The sequence below is a fragment of the Coregonus clupeaformis genome, chromosome 15, assembly GCF_020615455.1.
Source record: "Coregonus clupeaformis isolate EN_2021a chromosome 15, ASM2061545v1, whole genome shotgun sequence".
Taxonomy (NCBI): Eukaryota; Metazoa; Chordata; class Actinopteri; order Salmoniformes; family Salmonidae; genus Coregonus; species Coregonus clupeaformis.
The window spans coordinates 6048509-6073572 of NC_059206.1; the positions used below are offsets into that span (position 1 = coordinate 6048509).

Genomic DNA, 25064 nt, shown 5'->3' on the forward strand with positions numbered 1-25064 from the left:
GTGTTCCCTCTCACCTTATCTCCCAGGGCGGCCAGGTCTCTCTCAAAGCCCTCGTGTTTGCGCTGCAGGGCCTGAACGCTGGCCAGGTCATGGCCGTAGTTGTCTGTGTTCAGGGCCTGGTTCTTCTCCTCGATCCACTCCTTGGTCTCATCCGCATCCCTGAGGACAACAAAAAGCAGCCATTTTGATTATGACTCCACACCAGCCATTTTGTTTCATGTGCGTTGTAATATTCACATCCACCCACTGTTTCTTGCTCTCAACTGTATGTGTGTGTGTGTGTGTGTATATATATATACCTGTGGAACCTCTGCACTTCGTGGGCACTACCCAGCATGTTGCTCCTCTCCTCTGCCAGCTGCTGCAGGGATCTCCAGCGGTTGTTCAGCTCCTACAAAACACACCCCCGGACACTTATTACCCAATCACAGAGCTAGACAGAGTTTCGCCAGGAGTCAATCACTCCCATGAGGCCTCTACCCAGGTTTCTGGAACCCAGTGCTCCAATTTAGCCGATTCAAATTGAGTGAATGTTTTAATGTATTGATAAGTCACTTATTTTCAGGATTTTATGATATTTAGACTATTGGTTGTATATCCTTCCAGGATAGGATAAATTCCATTTCAATTCAATAGATGAAAAATATATATATTTCATTTATTAGTTGAATTTGAACTCGTTTGAATTGACGGTTACAATGGAGCTCAATGAAATGGAGCCCAATCCTGGTAATCTTGACTTAAACTGATATCAGTGGTGAATATCAATCGTGAATCAGTGCTCAAAGATTCAGTTTGTGCTCTGTGTGTTTGACAGACAGACTGACGTAAAAGGAGGCTGTTGAACACAGATGAGGGGTTGGTGACAAGGAAGAAGGGAAGTCAGACAGGGAGAGGGATGCATGGTGATGAGAACACACAGGATGGAGAAACAAACGACAACAAAACGCTAGGGTTACAAAGATGGTGTTGAGGCATATTTCAATGCCTTTTTGTACCAGCCACCAGCCATCCTTCCTTTTGAAAACAAATAACAATGGTTAAAGAAGAGGGGGATGAAACAAATGAAAACCGGAACGAGGGACAAGGCCATTCAATGACATCGGTCACATGATTAGAACAAAAAACGATGTAAGACCAGACCAGTCCAGTCCAGACCAATGTGCAAGACAATGGAACCACAGGACGACCACGAACAGACGGCAAGACAACAATGAGACTGTTGATGGAAGGGTTAGTCTCCCGAACAAACACGATGCAGGTATGAGACAAGCCAGGAGGACATAATGCAAGGGAGGAGGAGGGGGCGGGATCAGGGGCGGGACCGAGGGAGTGGTCTTGAAAAATCTTACCTTGATAGTATTAAAGTTAGCCGTCGTTTGAACAGCCAAGCGTACATTCTACAATCAACGGTGAAATAAACAGGAGAGAAAGGAGGGAGGAGAGGAAAAGGGGGGGAGGAGAGGAAAAGGGGGTGAGGAGGGAAAGGGGATTTGGACAAAAACAGAAAACACCACACCAGTCAAGAGAGGCACCATGTTAGCGCAGCAGGGAGGTAAAGGCTGCCCACGTCTTTACACTGTTTCCCAAGAGACAACCGGCACCATCACCATGGCAATAGAAGAGCAGCAGAACCTAAAGTAGGCACTGAACCTGAAATGAACCCCAAAATGGACTGCTACAGATACAGTGCACTAGGTAATATGGACATGTATGTGTAGGGTGTCCATAGAGAGACATAATACTGTGTTCTAATTCTATTTATATGGATGTGTCAAGATATGTGTCTGCATTTGTCTTTTCGGGCTGCTTTACATTTGAAAATGAACTGATTTTGAGGAATAATGTTTACCCTAATGAGTAAACAGCTAGCAAGTAAACAGAGTAGCTACTTAACAGTGGAGTACAGCTAAGGCACCTCGGGGGTTTGTGGTATATGGCCAATATATCACGGCTAAGTGATGTTCTTAAGCATGATGCACGCAGAGTGCCTGTGTTAGCCGTGATATATTGGCCATATACCACACCCCTTATTGCTTTATAACTGGTTCAACATAATTAGAGCAGTAATTTTGTCCGTATCCACGGCTGTAATACTATCAATGCTGACAGCCGTGGTATATCAGACAGTATACCACGGGTATGACAAAACATTTATTTTTACTGCTCTAATTATGTTGGTAACCAGTTTATAATAGCAATAAGGCACCTCGGGGGTTTGTGGTATATGGCCAATATATCACGGCTAAGGGCTGTATCCAGGCACTCTGCGTTGCATCATGCTTAAGAACATCACTTAGCCGTGGTATATTGGCCATATACCACACCCCCTCGTGCCTTATTGCTTAAGTAGAGTAGCTGTACTCCACTGTTAAGTAGCTACTCTGTTTACTTGCTAACTGTTTACTCATTAGGGTAAACATTATTCTTCAAAACCACACCCCATCGAGCCTTATTGTTTAAGTATACAGTAGATAGAATGGTGAGTGCCACTGCCAGGTCTTCCATTCGTTTGTCTCTTGTTTGTGTTAACAAGTACGTCTTACATGAACTGATGTAAGCCCTTATGAACAAGGCTGAGTTAGTGGGCATGATTTAGGTTCATTCAAATAGTTTTGACTCCCACTGTGTCAAAAACCACACAATGCAGTTCAATCATGCTCAGGTTCATATGACAAGTCCAGATTGACAGGCTGCTACATGCTGTCCAATCTTAGCAGTTGTCTGTTATGGACTAAAACAACATTAAAATAACAAGGCCAGGACACAAAATGCTTTGTTTGGAAGCACATGAAACCATGTTGATTGGTCATATCAGAGGACGAGCGTCTTACCTTCCATGGTGAGGCATTCTTGTTATCAGCCTCATCCTGTTAGAACAAAGAGGGGAATTTGGGTTGACGTTGATGGCACATCTATACATTTCGATTGCATTAACTTTCCTTACCAGTATAATGTATTGCAACTGTGGAATCGTCTTACCTGTCCAGGAGCAGATCCCAGCATCACTTGTTCCTAGAGAGGAGAAGAGAGGAGAGAGGAAAAGAGAGGAGAAGAGAAGAGAGAGAAGAGAGGAGGAGAGAGATAAATGTTGCCATAAACTCAATGTTTAAGCTGAAGTGATTACATTTGATTTGTTTCAAATAATGTACAAAATAATTTTTACAAATTCTCATAATAACATCCATTCCATATGCTTTTATCTTTGACCTCTAATATGAAACATATTAAATATCTCTGCAGTGGTTGGCTACACCATCCTACCTGAGCTTGGACCATGGTTGCCTCCTCTGCCATCAGGCCCTCAGACTCCAGCTCAGACGCCACCTTGTTGATGTCCCTCAGACGAGACTCATTGGCCTTCAGGTCCTTGGAGCCAAACAAACAGAAGACAGACAGTCAACACAAAACTCATACCAGTATTCACCAATGTACTGGATGAGATTGGACAGCATAGATTAGAAGAACTGAATAAGTGTAGTGCACACATTGCTCCTATGCTTGAACTGGATTTTTAAATGCTTTTTAGTCCAGTAAGTCAGATAGTGCCCTTCTCCTACTCTTGGCGGCCATGTTGTGTGCAGCGTACCTTCTGGAAGTCGTCAAACTTCTTCTGCAGCACCTCCACCTGCTCCAGGTCGGAGCCCACTTCTTCGTTGGTGAGGGCTCCCTCCTTCTCGTTGATCCACTGCTGCAGTTCGTTGGCCTCGCGGAACAGCATGAACTTCTTGCAGCTCTTCTCCAGCATGTCCTTGCGCTTCTCGCCCAGCTCCTGGAGAGTTCCGTACCTAAAAATACAGGATAAAGGCTTTTAGAATCCCCTGTGTTGGTGTAAAAAATAAGGGGAGAGTGGGTAGTGGACAAATGTATCAACGCTGAAGTGTCAATACATGAGGATTTACAGGGAGAGCTGAGAGCACTAGGGTTGTTGCCAAGATTATTAGATTTCAATTTGGATTACCATAATCATTTTGAGCAAATGTTAAATACCGGTAGACCTCCAGGGTCAGCCCTAAAGTGCACAACTCTCCACTGTGATAACTGATGTGTGGTGAGCTTTCTGGCACAGCACAAAATGGCTGCCATGGCATCCCTCAGGTGGTTGCAACACATTGGTGGCGGATTAGGTGATTTCCCCCTTACTATGTTGACAATTTCATATGATGCCATTGGAATGACGTAATCAGCCAGGTTTGTAACATGGCTGTCTATGATGCAGAGGGACAAACACGTCTATACGTTCTCATGGAGAAACAGAATGCAAGTGACAGCTCATGACACCCACAGGAAAGCTTGGAGATGGGAGGGAAAAGGAGAGATGAAGGAGAGATGAAGCTTCTATCCTTCTGTTGAATAGAAGATGAGTAATGGATATGAGAAAGAGAGAAAGCGCGTGCGCACTGGAACCACAGTCACAAGGACCACGACATCGACATGGGTATTGATTGAAGGAGTGGCGGGAATGGCAATGGCGTTGCCCGTGGCGATGCGTGGTGGCTTCACAAACACGACACCCTACGGGGACACTGGTCCTACTCACAGTTCCTCCACCTGCTTCATGCGTACAGACACACTGCACGCCTCCTTGGCCAACGGCCTGCTCAGTCCAGACATGACATGTGCAGGCAGGCAGGCGTTAGTGGTTAGAGAGAGAAACAGAGACAGATGGAGAAAAAGGCAAAAGGCCGTTAGTGATAGAGAAAAGTGTGACTCTCTAGGCTGTTTCACTAAGGAAGAGAAAGGGATCCAAAAATGATTTGAAAAAAGAGAGAGACCGAAAAGGAGAGAGGGACAGACTGAAGGCGAGCGAGACAGAGAAGGCGAGAGCGAGAGACAGAAGGCGAGAGCGAGAGAGACAGAAGGCGAGAGCGAGAGAGACAGAAGGCGAGAGCGAGAGACAGAGAGAAGGCGAGCGAGAGACAGAGAGAAGGCGAGCGAGAGACAGAGAGAAGGCGAGCGAGAGACAGAGAGAAGGCGAGCGAGAGACAGACAGAAGGCGAGCGAGAGACAGACAGAAGGCGAGAGCGAGAGAGACGGAAGGCGAGAGAGAGAGAGACAGAAGGCGAGAGAGAGAGAGACAGAAGGCGAGCGAGAGAGAGACAAGGCGAGAGAGAGAACAGAAGGCGAGAGAGAGAGAGACAGAAGGCGAGAGAGACAGAAGGCGAGAGAGAGAGAGACAGAAGGCGAGAGAGAGACAGAAGGCGAGAGAGAGAGACAGAAGGCGAGAGAGAGAGACAGAAGGCGAGAGAGAGAGAGACAGAAGGCGAGAGAGAGAGAGACAGAAGGCGAGAGAGAGAGACAGAAGGCGAGAGAGAGAGACAGAAGGCGAGAGAGAGAGACAGAAGGCGAGAGCGACAGACAGAAGGCGAGAGAGCGACAGACAGAAGGCGAGAGCGAGAGAGACAGACAGAAGGCGAGAGCGAGAGAGACAGACAGAAGGCGAGAGCGAGAGAGACAGACAGAAGGCGAGAGCGAGAGAGACAGACAGAAGGCGAGAGCGAGAGAGACAGACAGAAGGCGAGAGCGAGACAGACAGACAGAAGGCGAGAGCGAGAGAGACAGACAGAAGGCGAGAGCGAGAGAGACAGACAGAAGGCGAGAGCGAGAGAGACAGACAGAAGGCGAGAGCGAGAGACAGACAGAAGGCGAGAGCGAGAGACAGACAGAAGGCGAGAGCGAGAGACAGACAGAAGGCGAGAGCGAGAGACAGACAGAAGGCGAGAGCGAGAGACAGACAGAAGGCGAGAGCGAGAGACAGACAGAAGGCGAGAGCGAGAGAGACAGACAGAAGGCGAGAGCGAGAGAGACAGACAGAAGGCGAGAGCGAGAGAGACAGACAGAAGGCGAGAGCGAGAGAGACAGACAGAAGGCGAGAGCGAGAGAGACAGACAGAAGGCGAGAGCGAGAGAGACAGACAGAAGGCGAGAGCGAGAGAGACAGACAGAAGGCGAGAGCGAGAGAGACAGACAGAAGGCGAGAGCGAGAGAGACAGACAGAAGGCGAGAGCGAGAGAGACAGACAGAAGGCGAGAGCGAGAGACAGACAGAAGGCGAGAGCGCGACAGACAGAAGGCGAGAGAGCGACAGACAGAAGGCGAGAGAGCGACAGACAGAAGGCGAGAGCGAGAGAGACAGACAGAAGGCGAGAGCGAGAGAGACAGACAGAAGGCGAGAGCGAGAGAGAGACAGAAGGCGAGAGCGAGAGAGACAGACAGAAGGCGAGAGCGAGAGACAGACAGAAGGCGAGAGCGAGAGAGACAGACAGAAGGCGAGAGCGAGAGACAGACAGAAGGCGAGAGCGAGAGACAGACAGAAGGCGAGAGCGAGAGACAGACAGAAGGCGAGAGCGAGAGACAGACAGAAGGCGAGAGAGACAGACAGAAGGCGAGAGCGAGAGAGACAGAAGGCGAGAGCGAGAGAGACAGACAGAAGGCGAGAGCGAGAGAGACAGACAGAAGGCGAGAGCGAGAGAGACAGACAGAAGGCGAGAGCGAGAGAGACAGAAGGCGAGCGAGAGACAGACAGAAGGCGAGCGAGAGAGACAGAAGGCGAGAGCGAGACAGAAGGCGAGAGCGAGAGAGAGACAGAAGGCGAGAGAGAGAGAGACAGAAGGAGAGAGAGAGAGACAGAAGGAGAGAGAGAGAGACAGAAGGCGAGAGAGAGAGACAGAAGGAGAGAGAGAGAGACAGAAGGCGAGAGAGAGAGACAGAAGGCGAGAGAGAGAGACAGAAGGCGAGAGAGAGACAGAAGGCGAGAGAGAGAGACAGAAGGAGAGAGAGACAGAAGGAGAGAGAGACAGAAGGAGAGAGAGAGAGAGAGAGAGAGAGAGAGACAGAAGGCGAGAGAGAGAGAGACAGAAGGCGAGAGAGAGAGACAGAAGGCGAGAGAGAGAGACAGAAGGAGAGAGAGACAGAAGGAGAGAGAGACAGAAGGAGAGAGAGAGAGAAGGAGAGAGAGACAGAAGGAGAGAGAGAGAGAGAGAGAGAGAGAGAGAGAGAGAGACAGAAGGCGAGAGAGAGAGAGACAGAAGGCGAGAGAGAGAGACAGAAGGTGAGAGCGACAGACAGAAGGCGAGAGAGAGAGAGAAGGCGAGAGAGAGAGAGAAGGCGAGAGAGAGAGAGAGAGAAGGCGAGAGAGAGAAGGCGAGAGAGAGACGACAGGGGCATCAAAGAGGTAAATGTTATTGGGTTGAGCACACACGCACATTTGTTCAAGTCAGGCAACGTTAGAACACATTAGAATACACAGTTAATTAACCCATTAGGGACAACACGTCCTAAGTTAAAGGGGTAAAAGTGGTAAATAACTATACAGAGATGCAGGAGTATACTGAAGAGAAGTACTGGGGATAGGGGTACTAGGGATGGGGTATTCTGGAACTGGCTTAGGTGGAGGGAATAGAAGTAGGCCCTTACTGGTTCTCGATCTGATCCTGGCGCAGGCCGATGCTTCCCTGCTCATCCAGCAGGTTCTCTCTGGAAGAGGACTGGGTGGGATCCAGCTTCTTGACGTAGGCTGCCGGCACAAAACCCTGGCGGTCGTTCACCTCCACCTTCCACCAGTCCTACAGCAGGGGAGAGAGGGGAGGTCAGGAGAAAGGACCACAGGAGAAGACATGCTCTTTTTATCCCCCATAAAAGATGAAGAGATTAGTCCCAAACTATCTTGCTTATACCCTTACAATTATTTCCGTTCTACATCAAGTGCCTAGTCATGGGTATGAGCTAGCAGTTGTTTCTGGTACAAGGCTTTTGTTCATCTCGCTAAGATGCTGTGTGTGTGTGTGTACCTTGTTAGTGCTGTTGAGCAGGGTGAGGATGTCTCCCTTCTTCATGGTGACCTCGCGGGGGCTCTTCTCCTGGTAGTCATAGAGGGCCAGCACCAGCTCTTTACCCGTCTCATCATCGGTAGGAGCCACTTGTTGCTGCAGGTGTAATGAAAAATAAGAATTATAGGTGCAATCTAGACGATGGCAACATGAACATATTAGTTTGTGTATATGATAGACCTGGAGTTGTAAAGAAATTATAGATTTGTTGGACCTCTGGTTCTCAGATGTTTGCACGGATGTGAAACACAGTTTTTTAACTAGTTAGTTTAGGCATTCATTAGTTGTCAAATGGCTCACATCCATATTACAATAAGGCTAAATATACAATGTGGGTCCCAGACTTACCCTACAGGTTTGGGCCTGCTCCTTCAGAGCCTGAATGCTGCTTCCATAGGCACTCAGGTCAGACATCAGGGCTTCGTGCTTCTTTAGCAGGGCCTGGGAAAGAGCAGAGCAGGGAGGGGTGAGTATCATCTCCACTTTACATCCTCCAACATTCTACATCCAAACCTATCCTCAAACAAAGTATTCATTCATTCATTAATTCACCTCCTTAATTTACCCACCTAGATAATCAAATGTCCCTCTCCGCCTCCCTTACCTCAGCAGAGTCCTCGTCCTTGCCGTAGTCGGGGCTGCCCACGATGGGCTCCTTCTCCCTCATCCAGGACTCTGCCTCGTTGGCGTCAGCAAAGTACTGCTGGGCCTGCAGAGAGTCCTCCAGGTCCTGCCTGCGCTGGCCGGCCTTGCCCTTCAGGGTGTCCCAGCGGCCATTCAGCTCCTCCAGCTTCACCTTCACCTCCTCCCTGGCAAAGTGACCTAGTGGGGACCACAGGGAGAGGGGGATTGTTTATTTATTGGAGGGTAAATCATTGAGAAAAATATTTTACAATAAAGACCTGGAGAGCGGGGTTGGGACAATTCCATTTTAGTTCAGTCAATTCAGGAAGTTAACTTAAATTGACTGAATTTAAATGGAATTGACCCAACCTATTAGATAGTCAACAGGTGAACAGTTGAAAAAGGTGACAGTATGCATGTTAGTAAGAGCCGGCTTACCTTCCTCCACCATGGCCTCTCCCTTTTGAGTGACAGCCTTGATGCGGGGTTCGTGGCCGGCGATCTCCGCTTGCAGGGCCTGGTGCTTCTTCAGCAAGTTCTGAACGCCAATCAAGTCTTTTCCCCGGTTGGTGGAGGCGGCGATGGGCTCCTTCTCCCGGATCCAGGTCTCCTCGTCCTCCACATCCCTGAAGAGCTGCTGCAGCCGCAGGGAGTCCGATAGCTTCTGCTTACGGGCAGCCATTGGGTCGCGAAGGGCGTCATAGCGCGCCACCAGCGCCTCCTGCTTGCGCTTGATGTTGTCGGCGTCAAAGTGGCCCGCCTCCTGGAACTGACGTGCCTGGATGGTGATGCCGTCAATGCGGTCCTGGAGAGGGGAGAGCCAGTCGGTCAGTTACGTGGTGGCAGTAAGACTTACCTTGTGCACTGCCAGACAGTATAAGTCAGCCAGTCGACACAAATATTTGAATGCCTGAATATTGTAGACCATAATAATGTCTCTGCAACTGGGCAATGAAGGCGACTTGGAGTGGCAACTCCCATGCATAAAATCACAGAGTTCATATTTGCCGGTCAATCAAAAACCTATAGATCAGCACAGTCCAGCTGTTTCTAGGAACTACCAGGCATGGATGGGATTCTTCTAATTAGAGAAGCAACACACTGTCTAGCTGCTCACAGAGGTAAATGCAACAGTGTCTGTCAGTAGTTTACTTTTTGGGTCTAGTGATGGCAGTCAGTCAGTCAGTCAGTTACCTGGTGATGGCAGTCAGTCGGTCAGTTACCTGGTGATGGCAGTCAGTAGGGCAGTTACCTGGTGATGGCAGTAGGGCAGTTACCTAGTTTTGATATGACAGTAAATCATTACCTGGTGTGCGACCACATCGGCCTCCAGCAGGGCGTGTTTCTTCTGCAGGTTCTGGACACTGGTCAGGTCCTTGCCGTAGTCGTCGGAGGCCAGGTGGCCCTCCACCTCGTACAGCCACAGCTCAATGTCCTCCACATTCCTGTTAAACTGCTGCTGCTGGTTGGCCTCACGCAGCTTGATGCCTGGGGAGAGAGGAGAGGGTTGTGAGGAGAGGTTTAAGGGTAGATGAAATTAAGTTGGATGTAAGTATTGAAGTAAGAGGAAGGGAAGTTCTACATTTGTAGGTTTGGTTTCAGATCTTGGGGCTCTGAAATGAAACCTAATGTAGGGACTAAAAACAAGCTTAAAATCTAACAAATGCACCTTTTTGCAGCGCTCCTCTACAGAGTCACTAGCGTCGCCACCATTTTATATTTCCTCCACTCGAGGCAAACTCTAAATGGTGGTTGCTATAATAATAATAATAATAATAATAATAATAATAATAGCCACACACTCCATCTGAACTGCCTCTCTCCCACTCATCTCACCTTTGAGCTCGGTGGCCTCCAGCAGCTTCTTCCACTGGGAGCTGACCTCGTCCATGCGGACCGACACTTCGTCGGCGGCGTAGTGCTTGCCGTCCAGGAGCTCCTGTCCAGACTTCTGCAGCGCATCGATGCGGCTCTGGTTGGCTGACAGCTCCGCCTCGAAGGCCTGGTGTTTCTGGACCTTGCCCTGCAGGTTGGACGGGTCCTGGGGAGAACAGAAAGAGCAGAGAGATAGTGTAAGGAAGGGGTTGTTATAAGTATTAGGCCAGAGTACTGGGAAGAAGGAACTGTATGGTTCACAGTGGTATTGCAGCCTAATAGGATCCCATTGCAGTCTAGGAGGAAGCCATGTTGAGTATTGAAACCCCATTAGAAAGTACTAAGTAGCTAACTAACTAGCTAAAGTATACCACTATAAAGTAGCTAACTAACTAGCTAAAGAACATCACTATAAAGTAGCTATCTAAAGTAGCTAACTAAGAAACATTGATACCTTGTAGGCTTCGTCGGTAGCCGTCTTCATCTTCTCGTTGATCCAGCTCTTGAGCTCGTCCGAGTCGCGGGAGAACTGCTGCAGGTGGAAGGAGTCCTCCAGGGCGGCGCGGCGGGACTGGGCACGCTCATGCAGGGCGTTACGGCGGCTCAGCAGCTGAAGGGTGGGTGAGATTTTATACACAACACCCAGGATATGGTATAAGCAGATATAGAGTGGCAGGTAGCCTAGTGGTTCAGAGCGTCGGGCCAGTAACCGAAAGGTCGCTGGTTCGGACCCCCAAGCCGACTAGGTGAAAAATATGGGCACTTGGGCAAGGCACTTAACCCTAATTGCTCTGGATAAGAGCATCTGCTAAATGACTAAAATGTCAATGTAAAATAGAGAGTACAAAGTGCTACAAACATAGGACACATTGCTGTCCTGATCATCGTATTCTACTTACAGCATCTCTACGAGTGGCCACATCCTCCTTGGCATAGTGGTTGTTCTGGATCAGTTTGGTGGCAAATTCATCCAGGGCCTGGAGAGAGGTTAGAGGTTAAACGTAAGATTTGAGGAGGAAAAGCTGATCCTAGTGGTTACGGTTTGGTACTCACAGTGATCTTCTCCTCCTGGGCGCTGAGGGACTTCTCAAAGTCCTCGTGTTTCTTCAGCAGGGCCTCCACGCTATCCAGAGAGTCACCAAGGTCCTCGTTCAGAAGGAACGCCTGCACGCACACAATAATTACTTCACACCCAAACATTTTTGGAGAATAATAATTTGAGTGTAATTAAGTGAGCATGTTATTGTGTGTGGATGGAGATGGATGGAGATACCTCTTGCTTGCTCATCCAGTTGTCGACCTGCTCCGTGTCCCTGTAGAAGAGCTGCAGGTCCATGCACTGCTCGTACTGCTGCCTGCGCACCTCCCACAGCTCCAGCAGAGACTCCTTCTCCTCAGTCAGGACACCCAGCTACACACACACACGGATGGATGGGGTTCAATTAATCTGTCCACAGGTCCATGTAAAAGCTTGAATTCCAAACCAAGGACAAAGAGACAGACAGATAGCCCTACCTTCTCCTTGACCTCCTCTGAGGCGTAGTGTCCGGTGTTGAGCAGAGCCTGGCCGGCCTCGTCCGTGGCTTTGAAGCTGTCCTCATGGGCATCAATCTCACCCTAGGACCACACACACAGTAAACGTTAGCAACATTGCAGGAAAAACTAGCATCACTGATTGAAGATCTGAGAAAATATACAGTACTTCACAACTGCAATTTTTGAAAATTATTATTATGATCAGTTTCCTGTACCTTGTGTTCCTGGTGACGGTCGAGAAGAGCCTCAGCTCCAGCCACGTCGTTGGCCAGCTCATCAGCGTTGATCAGGGCCTTCATCTCCGTCACCCAGCTGGTCAGGTCACGGAAGTCTGAAGTGTAGCGCTGCAGCCTGCAGGGGGCAAAACACACAGTCAGTCAGATGATAGGGTTCTACATACTTTCAACTAAACTGGGCTCAAATGGCTGATAAATGTGTTGTTTGACCATGCTATTGGGTAGTTGCTGTGTGTTGAGCGCAGTGGTGTTACGGTACTGACCCAGTAAAGTTACGGTAGTGACACTGCAAAGTTATGATAGTGACATAGTAACGTTACGATACTGACACAGTAAAGTTACAGTAGTGACACTGCAATGTTATGGTAGTGACATAGTAACATTACGGTACTGACTCAGTAAAGTTAGAGTGTTTTCTGTTAGGGCGGCCAGGGTTTTACCGGTACCCACCTGTAGGAGTCATTGAGGCGGGCGTGGCGCTCGGCGGCCAGCGTGCGGATCTGCTCCCAGTTGGTGATGAGCTCGTCCCTCTTCATGTGGATCTGGGAGGCATTCTGGGGGTGGGTCTGCTGCAGACGTTCAGCCTCTCCGCCCAGAGTGTTGACCTTGTCCTCCAGGGCAGCCAGGTCTCTCTCCAGGCCCTCGTGCTTGCGCAGCAGGGCCTGAACGCTGGCCAGGTCCCGGCCAAAGTCATCGGATGCCATGAGCTGCTCCTTCTCCTTGATCCAGCTGATGGTCTCGTCCACATCCCTGCAGGCCACATAACACTCTCAGTCAGAACAGAAAATCAACATTTATTGATCCTCTCAGTTCTCTTGTGGCTTCCCCATCACACAGACACCCACACACACTAAAAGAAACACACACCCAGCCTGTCCTGGGCATACCTGTTAAATCGCTGCACCTCGGCGGCTCCGAACAGCCTGCCCTGCCTCTGCTGCGCCAGGCCCTTGAGCCTCTGCCAGGCGGCGTTCACCTCCTCCTGCTTGCGAATGATGAGCTCCGCCTCGGGGTGGGACTCCTGGCTCAGCTTGCCCGCCAGCTGGTTCACCTCGTTCACGCGCTCCTCATGGGCTGCCAGATCCGTCTGGAACTCCTCAAACTTCTTCTGGAGCACCTCTACGTGCTCCAGGTCCTGGCCCAGCTCCTCCGAGGTGGCCATGGCCTCCTGTTAGACACGGGTTTTGGTAAGCTTTAGGATCGGTTATCTAATAGGGCCCTGCAGACATGGTTTAGGGATCGGTTATCTAATAGGGCCCTGCAGACATGGTTTAGGGATCGGTTATCTAGTAGGGCCCTGCAGACATGGTTTAGGGATCGGTTATCTAATAGGGCCCTGCAGACATGGGGAGGCTAATGTTTAGGATTGTTATTCTAGTAGGGCCCTGCAGACATGGGGAGGCTAATGTTTAGGATTGGTATTCTAGTAGGGCCCTGCAGACATGGGGAGGCTAATGTTTAGGATTGGTATTCTAGTAGGGCCCTGCAGACATGGGGAGGCTAATGTTTAGGATTGGTATTCTAGTAGGGCCCTGCAGACATGGGGAGGCTAATGTTTAGGATTGGTATTCTAGTAGGGCCCTGCAGACATGGGGAGGCTAATGTTTAGGATTGGTATTCTAGTAGGGCCCTGCAGACATGGGGAGGCTAATGTTTAGGATTGGTATTCTAGTAGGGCCCTGCAGACATGGGGAGGCTAATGTTTAGGATTGGTATTCTAGTAGGGCCCTGCAGACATGGGGAGGCTAATGTTTAGGATTGATATTCTAGTAGGGCCCTGCAGACATGGGGAGGCTAATGTTTAGGATTGGTATTCTAGTAGGGCCCTGCAGACATGGGGAGGCTAATGTTTAGGATTGGTATTCTAGTAGGGCCCTGCAGACATGGGGAGGCTAATGTTTAGGATTGGTATTCTAGTAGGGCCCTGCAGACATGGGGAGGCTAATGCTTAGGATTGGTATTCTAGTAGGGCCCTGCAGACATGGGGAGGCTAATGTTTAGGATTGGTATTCTAGTAGGGCCCTGCAGACATGGGGGAGGCTAATGTTTAGGATTGGTATTCTAGTAGGGCCCTGCAGACATGGGGAGGCTAATGTTTAGGATTGGTATTCTAGTAGGGCCCTGCAGACATGGGGAGGCTAATGCTTAGGATTGGTATTCTAGTAGGGCCCTGCAGACATGGGGAGGCTAATGTTTAGGATTGGTATTCTAGTAGGGCCCTGCAGACATGGGGAGGCTAATGTTTAGGATTGGTATTCTAGTAGGGCCCTGCAGACATGGGGAGGCTAATGTTTAGGATTGGTATTCTAGTAGGGCCCCTGCAGACATGGGGAGGCTAATGTTTAGGATTGGTATTCTAGTAGGGCCCTGCAGACATGGGGAGGCTAATGTTTAGGATTGGTATTCTAGTAGGGCCCTGCAGACATGGGGAGGCTAATGTTTAGGATTGGTATTCTAGTAGGGCCCTGCAGACATGGGGAGGCTAATGCTTAGGATTGGTATTCTAGTAGGGCCCTGCAGACATGGGGAGGCTAATGTTTAGGATAGGTTGTCTATAAATGTCCTATGGCAATGGCCTCCTGTTGGACATGATTTAGGGTAAGGTCATGTTGTCTATTAGGGTTCTGTAGACATGTTTTAGGCCATGGTCTCCAGTAGAGATACAAGATGTGTGAGACTTCAGGTTGAGACACTGACCTTGTCACTGATCCAGTCCAGGGCATCCTCACACTCGCGCAGGTACTGCACCAGCTTCTGGGCCTGCAGCAGACGAACACCCTTCTCCTTGGTCTTCAGCAGCAGCAGGTCCCAAAGACGGTGCAGCTCCTCCAGACGAGTCTACAGGCAGAAAGGCAAACAATTTACACAGGGTGATGGAAAGTGATTCAAGACCAGGGCCCATATTCACAGTCTCTCAGAGTTGGAGTGCTGATCTGGGATCAGGTCCCCTCTGTCCATACAACGTTATTCACTACGATCTAAAAGAGAAATTAGGGCCCGTATTCATAAAGTATCTCAGAGTAGGAGTGCTGACCTAGGACCAGCCCCCCCCCCCCTGTGATCTTGTCCATTATGATACAAAAGTTACAACTGATCCCAAATCAGCACTCCTACTCAGACACAGGTTATGGGTCCAGTCCTATGGGTCCAGTACTTGCTGAAGCTGTAGTTTGAGACCAAGATAAGTGCTTATCAATGGAAAATAGGCACACACATCATGCACTTATCATAAAGTCTTCATAAATATGTCATAACCACACAGCAAACAGAATGGATCTGACAGAATTAAAAGGCAGTGGAACCTAAAAAGAGAGAGAAACACAAGAGCCAGGAGGTCCACATCACCCAAGCACCTACTTTTATATAGTCAGCCATATTGAAACTTGAGACTATGGGTCTCTGGGAAGTCCGGTAGGGCGTGAAGGACTGAACCAGACATGATCGGGTTAAAAAGTGTGGATTGTGTAGATCTATCTTGGTCAGGCACATAGCTCAGCGGACTGTGTGGGTGTGTCTTTGTCTCTTACGCGGATGGTTTCGGAGGCAAAGTGGCCTTCGGAGATCATGAGGTTGCCAGTCTCGTCCAGCTTAATGATGGCTCCAGCGTTGGCCTGCACCTCAGCCTCGAAGGCCTGATGTTTCTGGAGCTTGCCCTGTGGGGGGAGGGGAGAGGAGGCATGTTAGCATGGCACAAAGACTACAGTGGACAGGACAGAAATACCTGGCCAAGGGTCACAGCATTTAAGGATTATGATGTACTGATCATTCTATGTGAGGAGTTTTATGGCCTTGCGGTTTCATTTCGAATGGCCACTGGAGAGGCTACAAGTCAGTCAATTCACAAAAAGTGTCTCGTGCACACTGTAATAAAGTAAGGTGACAATAAAATGGAATCAGGATGTTACCATTCATTTTGTCAAAGCCCAGCATACAGCACCACACAAATTCCAATAGCCTAAAATGGCAACTGGACAGGCTAATCATAAATCTACCCGGAGCTGTTGAAATGCAATGTGCGATTAGGTAGGTACTGTTATGCCGTATGCTGACAGACACACGGACAAGGCAGACTGACCTGGAGGTTGGTAGGGTCCTTGTAGTTCTCATCAGAGGCGATCTGCAGCTTCTCCTGGATCCACTTCTCCAGCTCGTCAGCATCGCGGCGGAAGAACTGGAAGCGGTACGAGTCCTCCAGCTTCTGCCGGCGCACGCCCGACAGCTCCTTGAAGCGCCGGTAGCGGTCCAACACCTGCTGCCGGCGCTCCTGGATGTCATCTGCAGACTCAAGCACTTTCACCCCACTGGTATCCATTCTCTGATGACATACAAGGGGGGGTAATCATTAACACTTCTTACCATATGCAACAAAACGATTCTGCTGGAACTTTTGTTTTCTAGTTGTTAGCATTAATAGTTACTACAATTGAGATGAGTGGATGAGAATGCCGTCAGCCATCTTGACAAATGCATGAGTTTATGAACAAGATAGCTGCTACCATTTGTCCATCCCTTTGAATAGTATAGAAATAACGGTCCAACTGAGCCTGCTATGGCAACGCTAGCGTCGCATCCAGTATTTCTACTTGGCCGTCATCCACTTTCTCTAATCTCTGCTTCTTTAGGCCTTTAAAACACAAGAGCTCTCAGAAACTGAATAGCTGTGGAGGAGTTACAAAATGTCACGAAGTACCATTCTCTCTTTTACGTCACCACTTTCTCTTTCCTTGGGGGCATTTGAACACAGTGCAGCTCTTTATGGAGCTCTACTCACCATGCAAAAACAGATCTAGAGGAAAAGTCACGGAAGACACACAACTTTATGGAAGACAACGAGACAAGGCTCACTATGCTATGAAAGGACAAAAACTCCCCAGTGAAGTAAGTAGCCAGCTCCTCTCCAGTCCAGCTGACTCGCCGTGGGGCCAGCAGCAGCTGAGAACACGAGAATGCCACAGGGAGTGGAGGCGGAAATTCCACACAGCTCTGAACAAACAGTAACCAGACCTCGCTTCACAATTGGACTGCTGCTGTCAGCCCCCCTAACACACACTGGCCTTCAGTCCCCCTCTTCACCCAGCCTATATACCCCAAACCCCACCCATCCCACCATACACTGGGGGAGAGTGGAGGCCAGTAGGGAGAGGGAGGAGTAGAGTGAGGTAACCAGACAGAGTCACAGTCACCCACCCTGTATTCTAGTCCCCTGCCTGGATAGTATAGTAGGGCTGTCAGAGGACCACACCCTGGTAGTGACTGTAACTCAGTCTCTCTGCCATGCAGGCATACCCAGGGTGCTTCCTTTCATTACTACTAGTCTCTGGACTTCGAGGAATGTGGGCTAAACATTTGGTGCCATTTCTGAAGTGGCGGGGGGGGTTAATACCATAAATTGAATTACCAGCATCCAACATGGTAGGACTTTGAAGCTGATGTAACTGTGAACTGTATCAGCATAAAGTGCATTTAAGATGGCAAGTCAATCATTGATGAATACACAACTTAAATGTGAGGCAGCCTCCAAATGGCTTCCGTGAGGTTGTAGGATTTTAGCACATGGGTGTAGTCCCAGCCTGACTGCCAACCGTTGGGGGAATTGATAAATTGTCCTTGGCTGGTCTCTCCCAGTGCTTAGGCCTACATCTGGAGTCTTTTCTCAGGGAGGTGTGACCTACACTGCAGCCTATCAGGTTCATGTGACCTCTGATACACCCTGACCAGGCCCTTGTGGAGAGGCCAGTTCAGCTGAACACCAGGGGGAGAAAACTCACAGCATCCTTCATCTCAGGTCAGGACAGTTTGAGTATGGGTGACACCCAGTTCCAATAGACCATCTCATACCCTTCATACAATCAGAACCTCTCTCCGCCAGGGCCTGGTAAGGGTGTATCAGAAGAAAGGTACAGACAAGGTGTCTCACAATAGACATGAATAAGATCAAAATGTGATATGACGACTATGAACAGAATTCAGTGAACTTAACTGAGTAATTTATTTCAGTAAGGAGGAACAGAACATTGATTTGCCCAGCCAACCCAAGGACATTGAACCCCATGAGCAAAGAGGACCATATAGAAATAAAATAAATTGCTGACAGTCCAACAGTCTGCCCCAGGGGGTAGTGCTAGACTTGATGAAAGAGGCCCATTGTTAAAGCACTGCCAGCACAGCTCCCATTCAGCCAGTGAGAAAGAGGGTGGAGAGAGATGGATGGAGGGAGAGAGACAGTGAAATGGTCCATCTCTGACAGTAGGATTAGTGCTGTCAGCAGTGTGGTGACATTCCATTCAGCAGATCCAGGAGAGACTGCTTGGTCTGGTCTGGTCCACAGAGGGCCCGCTGGGCTGGCTGGATCTCCTCAACACTCAACAGACCAATTTGATGCCTGGTTCAATTCTTCCCCAAACATCTTCCTACACCAGTGGCTCCCAACCAGGGGTACTAGGACCCCTGGGGGTACTTGGCCTATCCACAGGGAGTACTTGAGAAGATGCACATGAAGGGGTAATTCGGGGGCAATCCGTGCAGAGCAAAATTCAGTTGGTGGTAGAGTAAATGAAAGAGGTTTGGAACCACTGAACTACACCATAATCCTAACCCACTGAAGAGATGGCATCAGCAAGAGAGGAAACTGAGGAACCATGAGTCCAGTCAAGTGCAGATTGTTCTGAATAGCTCATATACAGTGCACTCTGAAATTATTCAGACCCCTTGACTTTTTCCAACATTTTGTTACGTTACAGCCTTATTCTAAAATTGATTAAATCGTGTTTTCCCCTCATCAATCTACACACAATGCCCCATAATGACAACGCAAAAACAGGTTTAGACATTTTTGCAAATATATTAAAAATAAAAAACTGAAATATCAGATTTACATTAGTATTCAGACCCTTTACTCAGTACTTTGTTGAAGCACCTTTGTGGCAGTGTTTACAGCCTCAAGTCTTCTTGGGTATGACGCTACAAGCTTGGCACACCTGTATTTGGGGAGTTTCTCCCATTCTTCTCTGCAGATCCTCTCAAGCGCTGTCAGGTTGGATGGGGAGCGTCGCTGCACCGCTATTTTCAGGTCTCTCCAGAGATGTTCGATCGGGTTCAAGTCCGGGCTCTGTCTGGGCCACTCAAGGACATTCAGAGACTTGTCCCGAAGCCACTCCTGCGTTGGTTTGGCTGTGTGCTTAGGGTAGTTTTCCTGTTGGAAGGTGAACGGTCGCCCCAGTCTGAGGTCCTGAGCGCTCTGGAGCAGGTTTTCATCAAGGATCTCTCTGTACTTTGCTACGTTCATCTTTCCCTCGATCCTGACTAGTCTCCCAGTCCCTGCCGCTGAAAAACATCCCCACAGCATGATTCTGCCACCACCATGCTTCACCATAGGGATGGTGCTAGGTTTCCTCCAGATGTGACGCTTGTCATTCAGGCCAAAGAGTTCAATCTTGGTTTCATCAGACCAGAGAATCTTGTTTCTTAAGGTCTGAGAGTCCTTTAGGCAAACTCCAAGCAGGCTGTCATGTGCCTTTAACTGAGGAGTGGCTTCCATTTTTCCACTATCATAAAGGCCTGATTTGTGGAGTGCTGCAGAGATGGTTGTCCTTCTAGAAAGTTCTCCCATCTCCACAGAGGAACTCTGGAGCTCTGTCAGAGTGACCATCAGGTTCTTGGTCACCTCCCTGACCAAGGCCCTTCTCCCCCAATTGCTCAGTTTGGCCAGGCGGCCAGCTCTAGGAAGAGACTTGGTGATTCCAAACTTCTTCCATTTAAGAATGACGGAGGCCGCTGTGTTCTTGGGGACCTTCAATGCTGCAGGTACCCTTCCCCAGATCTGTGCCTCGACACAATCCTGTCTCTGCACTCTACGGACAATTCCTTCAACCTCATGGCTTGGTTTTTGCTCTGACATGCACTGTCAAATGTGGGACCTTATATAGACAGGTGTGTGCCTTTCCAAATCATTTCCAATCAATTGAATTTATCACAGGTGGACTCCAATCAAGTTGTAGAAACATCTCAAGGATGATCAATGAAAACAGGATGCACCTGAGCTCAATTTCGAGTCTGATAGCAAAGGGTCTGAATACTTATGTAAATAAGGTATCCGTTTTGTATACATTTGCAAACATTTCTAAAACCTGTTTTAGCTTTGTCATTATGGGGTATTGTGTGTAGATTGAGGGGGGAAATAATTTAATCCATTTTAGAATAAGGCTGTAATGTAACAACATTTGGAAAAAGTCAAGGGGTCTGAATACTTTCCGAATGCACTGTATGAGTATATGGCCACTGTGCCATTAAACAAATCAATCTATAAAGAGAAAGAGATATGCTAGAAATAACTGACAAGATTATGAAAAATAACAAAGTCAGGCTGGCGACTAAGCCGATTAGTAGCCTCTACATTGGCCCATTTTCTGTAAAAAGCATCAGACTAGCTGATTTCCCCTCCCAATCCCCTAACACCAGTCCCAATTCCCTGAGGGCTTAAATCATCCCAGGATGACCCAGTTCTGCTCTGACATCTGCCTGTGGGGATGAAGGCACATGCTACCTACTATGACTAGCCTGCTGTGTTGAGGGACAGCTCTCTGGACCAATGAGAAAACAGCCTTTGGGTCATGTGTTTTCGGGGCACCGCCCTCTGCTGGGAGACACTGCTGCTCTTTGACACAATGTGCCAAAGTCGTTGTTGAAGGAGTGATGCAGCGAATTTTACAGCCGTGTGAGATATCGTCACTTCAGTGTGAACTTGAAGTCATCGGACCTTGCAAAGAGTTTGCCCTGTTGGTGTGTGGTTTAGAAGACAATTGAATGTGTGTGCAAGTGTCAAGTCCAGTGCCTTCAGAAAGCATTAATTTTTTATTTATTTAATTTAACTTTTATTTAACCAGGTAAGCCAGTTGAGAACAAGTTCTCATTTACAACTGCGAACTGGCCAAGATAAAGCAAAGCAGTGCGGAAAAAACAACAACACAGAGTTACATATGGAATAAACAAAACGTAGTCAATAACACAATAGAAAATCTATATACAGTGTGTGCACATGTAGTAAGTTATGGAGGTAAGGCAATAAATACCCCTTGACTAATTCCACATTGTTGTGTTACAGCCTGAATTCAAAATTGATTAAATATACTTTTTTCCCCTCACCCATCTACACACGGTACCCCATAATGACAGAGTGAAAACATATTTTTTGAAATGTTTGCAAATGTATTATAAATGAAATACAGAAATATCTCATTTACATAAGTATTCACACCCCTGAGTCAATACATGTTAGAATCAGCTTTGGCAGCGATTATAGCTCTGAATCTTTCTGGGTAAGTCTCTTAAGTGCTTTACACACATGGGTTGTACAATATTTGCCCATTTTTCTTTTCCAAATTCTTCAAGCTCTGTCAAATTGGTTGTTGGTCATTGCTAGAAAACTATTTTAAAGTCGTGCCATAGATTTTCAAGCAGATTTAAGTCAAAACTAACTCGGCCAATCAAGAACATTCACTGTCTTCTTGGTAAGCAACTCCAGTGTAGCCTTGTGTTTTAGGCTATTGTCCTGCTGAAAGGTGAATTAATCTCCCATTGTCTGGTGGAAAGCAGACTGGACCAGGTTTTCCTCTATGATTTGACTGTGCTTAGCTCCATTCAGTTTATTTTTAATCCTGAAAAACTCCTTAACGATTACAAGCATACCCATTACATGATGCAAACACCACTATGCTTGAAAATATGGAGTGGTACTCAGTAATGTGTTGTATTGGATTTGCCCCAAATATAACTTTGTATTCAGGACAAAAAGTGAATTACTTTGACACATTTTTTGCAGTATTACATTAGTGCCTTGTTGCGAACAGGATGCATGTTTTGGAATGTTTGTTCTGTACAGGCTTCCTTCTTTTCACTCTGTCAATTAGGTTAGTATTGTGGAGTAACTACAATGTTGTTGATCCATCCTCAGTTTTCTCCTATCACTGTCGTTAAACACTAACTGTTTTAAAGTCACCATTGGCCTCATGGTGAAATCCCTGAGCGGTTTCCTTCCTCTCCGGCAACGGAGTTAAGAAGGACGCCTGTATCTTTGTAGTGAATGGGTGTATTGATACACCATCCAAAGTGTAATTAATAACTTCTCCACGCTCAATGGGATATTTAATGTCTGCTACCAATAGGTGCCCTGAGGAATTGAAAAACCTCCCTGGTCTTTGTGGTTGAGTCTGTACTTGAAATTCACTGCTTGACTGAGGGACCTTACATATAATTGTATGTGTGGGGTACAGAAATTAGGTTGTCATTAAAAAATCATGTTAAACACCATTATTGCACACAGAGTGAGTCCATGCAACTTATTATGTGACTTGTTAAGCAAAGTTTTACTCCTGAACTTATTTAGGTTTTTTATAATTAAGGGGTTGAATATTTATTGACTGAAGACATTTCAGCTTTACATTTTTAATTAACTTGTAAAAAAATTGATAAACATAATTCCACTTAGACATTATGGGGTATTGTGTGTAGGCCAGTGACAAAAATCTCAATTTAATCCATTTTAAATTCAGACTATAACACAACAAAATGTGGAACAAGTCAAGGGGTGTGAACACTTTCTGAAGGCACTGTAAATGGTTACATTACAGACAAAAAATCTGTAGCATTTATCAGATGACGTGAATACATTTGGGGAAGGAAGAGGCCACGTCATAGCACGTTGTATCTTCGACCCGCGGAAGACCCCCTAGCACAGTGCAGCTGCAATAGCAGATAGCGCTCGACTGACTTTGTGAGTGGTAGATAACACCAATTCCCTCCATCTCCTGCCCCCTCTCTCTAACACTCTTTCCCTCCTTCACTCCCTCGCCCACTTATCCACTAACTACCTCACACCCCCCCCACATACTACTACTAAACAGCAGAGCTGAATGCTTCCTCGAGGCTCACGGTTTATGTAACCCTTGATCTCATTCATTTTTAGTGCTAAGAGGAGGAGACTGAGAAGTATCATGCACAAATTCCATCCACATTACATAGGATAGTCAAAGTCCAACCACCTGGTTTCTCAATCGTTAGCACTTCTACCTAACAGTGGTTAGGCCTGTTTATCAACTGTATAGAGACAAAGGTTGTGGATTGATGTGGTGGACCCACATCCTGTTGTTGTGGCGAGACCACATGAAGGACAGGCTGTCTTGCTAACTCAGGTTTTTTTCTGGATCAAAATAGCGCTTAGGTGGTGAACGTGACGGGTGGGTGGCCATGGGTGTGGCTAATGGTGCAGTCAACGACGGGAAATTTTAGAGGCTTAGCTAAAAAAGTATATGTTTATTTCCTGCAATTCTACACATTTTGCCATGGCTTATGTCATCTGAGTGACTCAAACATAAAATCAATGGGGGCCTCATGCAATGACAAAAATACTCCTGAATGCAACATTTGGGGAATTTTTTATTCTCCCTGACTGTCTAGCTTTTATTTAGGTGATTGTTAGTTCTCCAAAATATAAAAAGGTCCATTATCATTTCTACATACTTTATCTGCCTTTAGTCGTTTAAATTTACACAGAAATTTAAAAAATCTTCCCGAAAACTATTTTCCCCAAGACTTTTTAATGCAGAAAAAAAAGAACTATAGGCCTAGATACCAGCGAAGTGGTATGGGTTAAATACTGACACAGGAAGCTAGGCTAAACTGCCACTTCAGTACCAAGTTCATAAGACATCTTTTGAGAAAGAAAGACGTTACGTCAGGTCTCATGCGCGGGCCCAGCACAATTGACGTGTTATGTAAATGTGGCTGTTTTGAAGTTCTCTAGAAGACTCTTCCCTCTGTCCTACCCTTCAGTCATTTAGCAGAGGTGCATTCAACATGGGTGTTTACCTCAAACTGTCGTGTCTAAAACTATTTCACATATTCAATGCATTAACGGAATGAAGTGAATCAGCAATATTTTAACTGAATATTAATTTGGTATTCCTGATGAGTCAACAACTTGAACGCAAATATCATTGCTGTCGTTGTCTGCAATAGCTCTGTCACTGAAATAACCACTTGTAATTGTCACTGAAATAACCACTTGTAATTGTCACTGAAATAACCACTTGTAATTGTCACTGAAATAACCACTTGTAATTGCCACACACTAGTGACACTACCTTTTCAGATGGTTAGCTATTGTCATGAAGGCATATTAGCAGGGCTGTTCAAATTCTCGTCCTGGAGGGCCGAAACACTTCTGGTTTTTGTTTCCATCTGGTAGTTACTTGCACTCACCTGGTGTCCCAGTTCTGAATCAGTCCATGATTAGAAGTAAAGGATGAAACCAGAAGTGTTTTGGCCCTCCATGGCCGACATTGAACAGCCCTGAAAAAGACATGACCTTGCAGTCTTAAACAGCTCTCTGCTTCTCTCGGGATGACAGATGATGGCCTATATCTGGTCCTTTTTCTAAAGTGATGGGATCTTTGTCCTAGTAATGGAGGAGATGAGACAAGGAAGGAGCCACTGTCCAAATGAGGTCTGGATAGTATCTCTAGTATAGCGATGTCTCATATTCCCACCACGGTGGCGATGCTTTGACAATACGGTCTCTGCAACGGTCCTAGCTCGCATCTATTCCCACTCTCTCCCCATTTAAAATCAGGTCGTTCTCATAAAGACGTGCCACAGACTCCGTTCTAGGAGGCCAGAGATATTTATAGAGTCCTGTGTGGCTCCCATCGCTGCACAAGTATCCAGAGAGATATTGCTCTGCGGAGAGAGAATGCGACACAAGGTAGGTGGGTGAGTGGAGGAGGAGAGGGGAGGGTTATGGATTTGCTCCATTAGAATTATTGCCTACGCATTAGCCCTAGGCTACTCTTACAAGCTGGATATTTCATTTGACTGCACCAAAGTCTTCTCTTGCTTCCTTGCATAAACAAATCCATTCGTTTTGACGGAGCACAAAAAAAACGATTATATTGAGGAGAAAAGGTTGTTATT

At 47.3% G+C, this 25064-nt stretch overlaps 1 protein-coding gene and 1 non-coding gene across 7 annotated transcripts in view; both read right to left on the reverse strand.

Annotated features, from left to right (window-relative positions):
* sptan1 (spectrin alpha, non-erythrocytic 1) overlaps positions 1-25064 on the reverse strand; it is a 49651-nt gene that overhangs the window by 16134 nt on the left and 8453 nt on the right. For 3 of the 6 annotated variants that reach the window (XM_041897597.2, XM_045224971.1, XM_041897596.1), the window contains 26 exons: positions 16174-16413; positions 15626-15751; positions 14796-14936; positions 12986-13266; positions 12549-12848; positions 12078-12213; positions 11842-11943; positions 11600-11737; positions 11380-11490; positions 11226-11303; positions 10781-10936; positions 10288-10492; positions 9758-9939; positions 8890-9256; positions 8432-8649; positions 8176-8268; positions 7789-7923; positions 7415-7563; positions 4541-4597; positions 3590-3788; positions 3265-3369; positions 2983-3015; positions 2835-2870; positions 1353-1400; positions 300-391; positions 15-159 (listed from right to left, as the gene is read on the reverse strand). In XM_041897597.2, coding sequence (XP_041753531.1) covers positions 15-159; positions 300-391; positions 1353-1400; positions 2835-2870; positions 2983-3015; positions 3265-3369; positions 3590-3788; positions 4541-4597; positions 7415-7563; positions 7789-7923; positions 8176-8268; positions 8432-8649; positions 8890-9256; positions 9758-9939; positions 10288-10492; positions 10781-10936; positions 11226-11303; positions 11380-11490; positions 11600-11737; positions 11842-11943; positions 12078-12213; positions 12549-12848; positions 12986-13266; positions 14796-14936; positions 15626-15751; positions 16174-16410 — 3870 coding nt within the window. In that variant the 5' untranslated portion in view covers positions 16411-16413. Of the gene's footprint in view, positions 1-14; positions 160-299; positions 392-1352; positions 1401-2834; positions 2871-2982; positions 3016-3264; positions 3370-3589; positions 3789-4540; positions 4598-7414; positions 7564-7788; positions 7924-8175; positions 8269-8431; positions 8650-8889; positions 9257-9757; positions 9940-10287; positions 10493-10780; positions 10937-11225; positions 11304-11379; positions 11491-11599; positions 11738-11841; positions 11944-12077; positions 12214-12548; positions 12849-12985; positions 13267-14795; positions 14937-15625; positions 15752-16173; positions 16414-25064 lie in introns of those variants that run through there. The other 3 variants (XM_041897601.1, XM_041897599.1, XM_041897598.1) reach the window with 2 other exon arrangements.
* On the reverse strand, positions 9382-9517 carry LOC121583740. Its single transcript, XR_006003597.1, has one exon. It is a non-coding gene; the product is annotated as a small nucleolar RNA SNORA84 (small nucleolar RNA).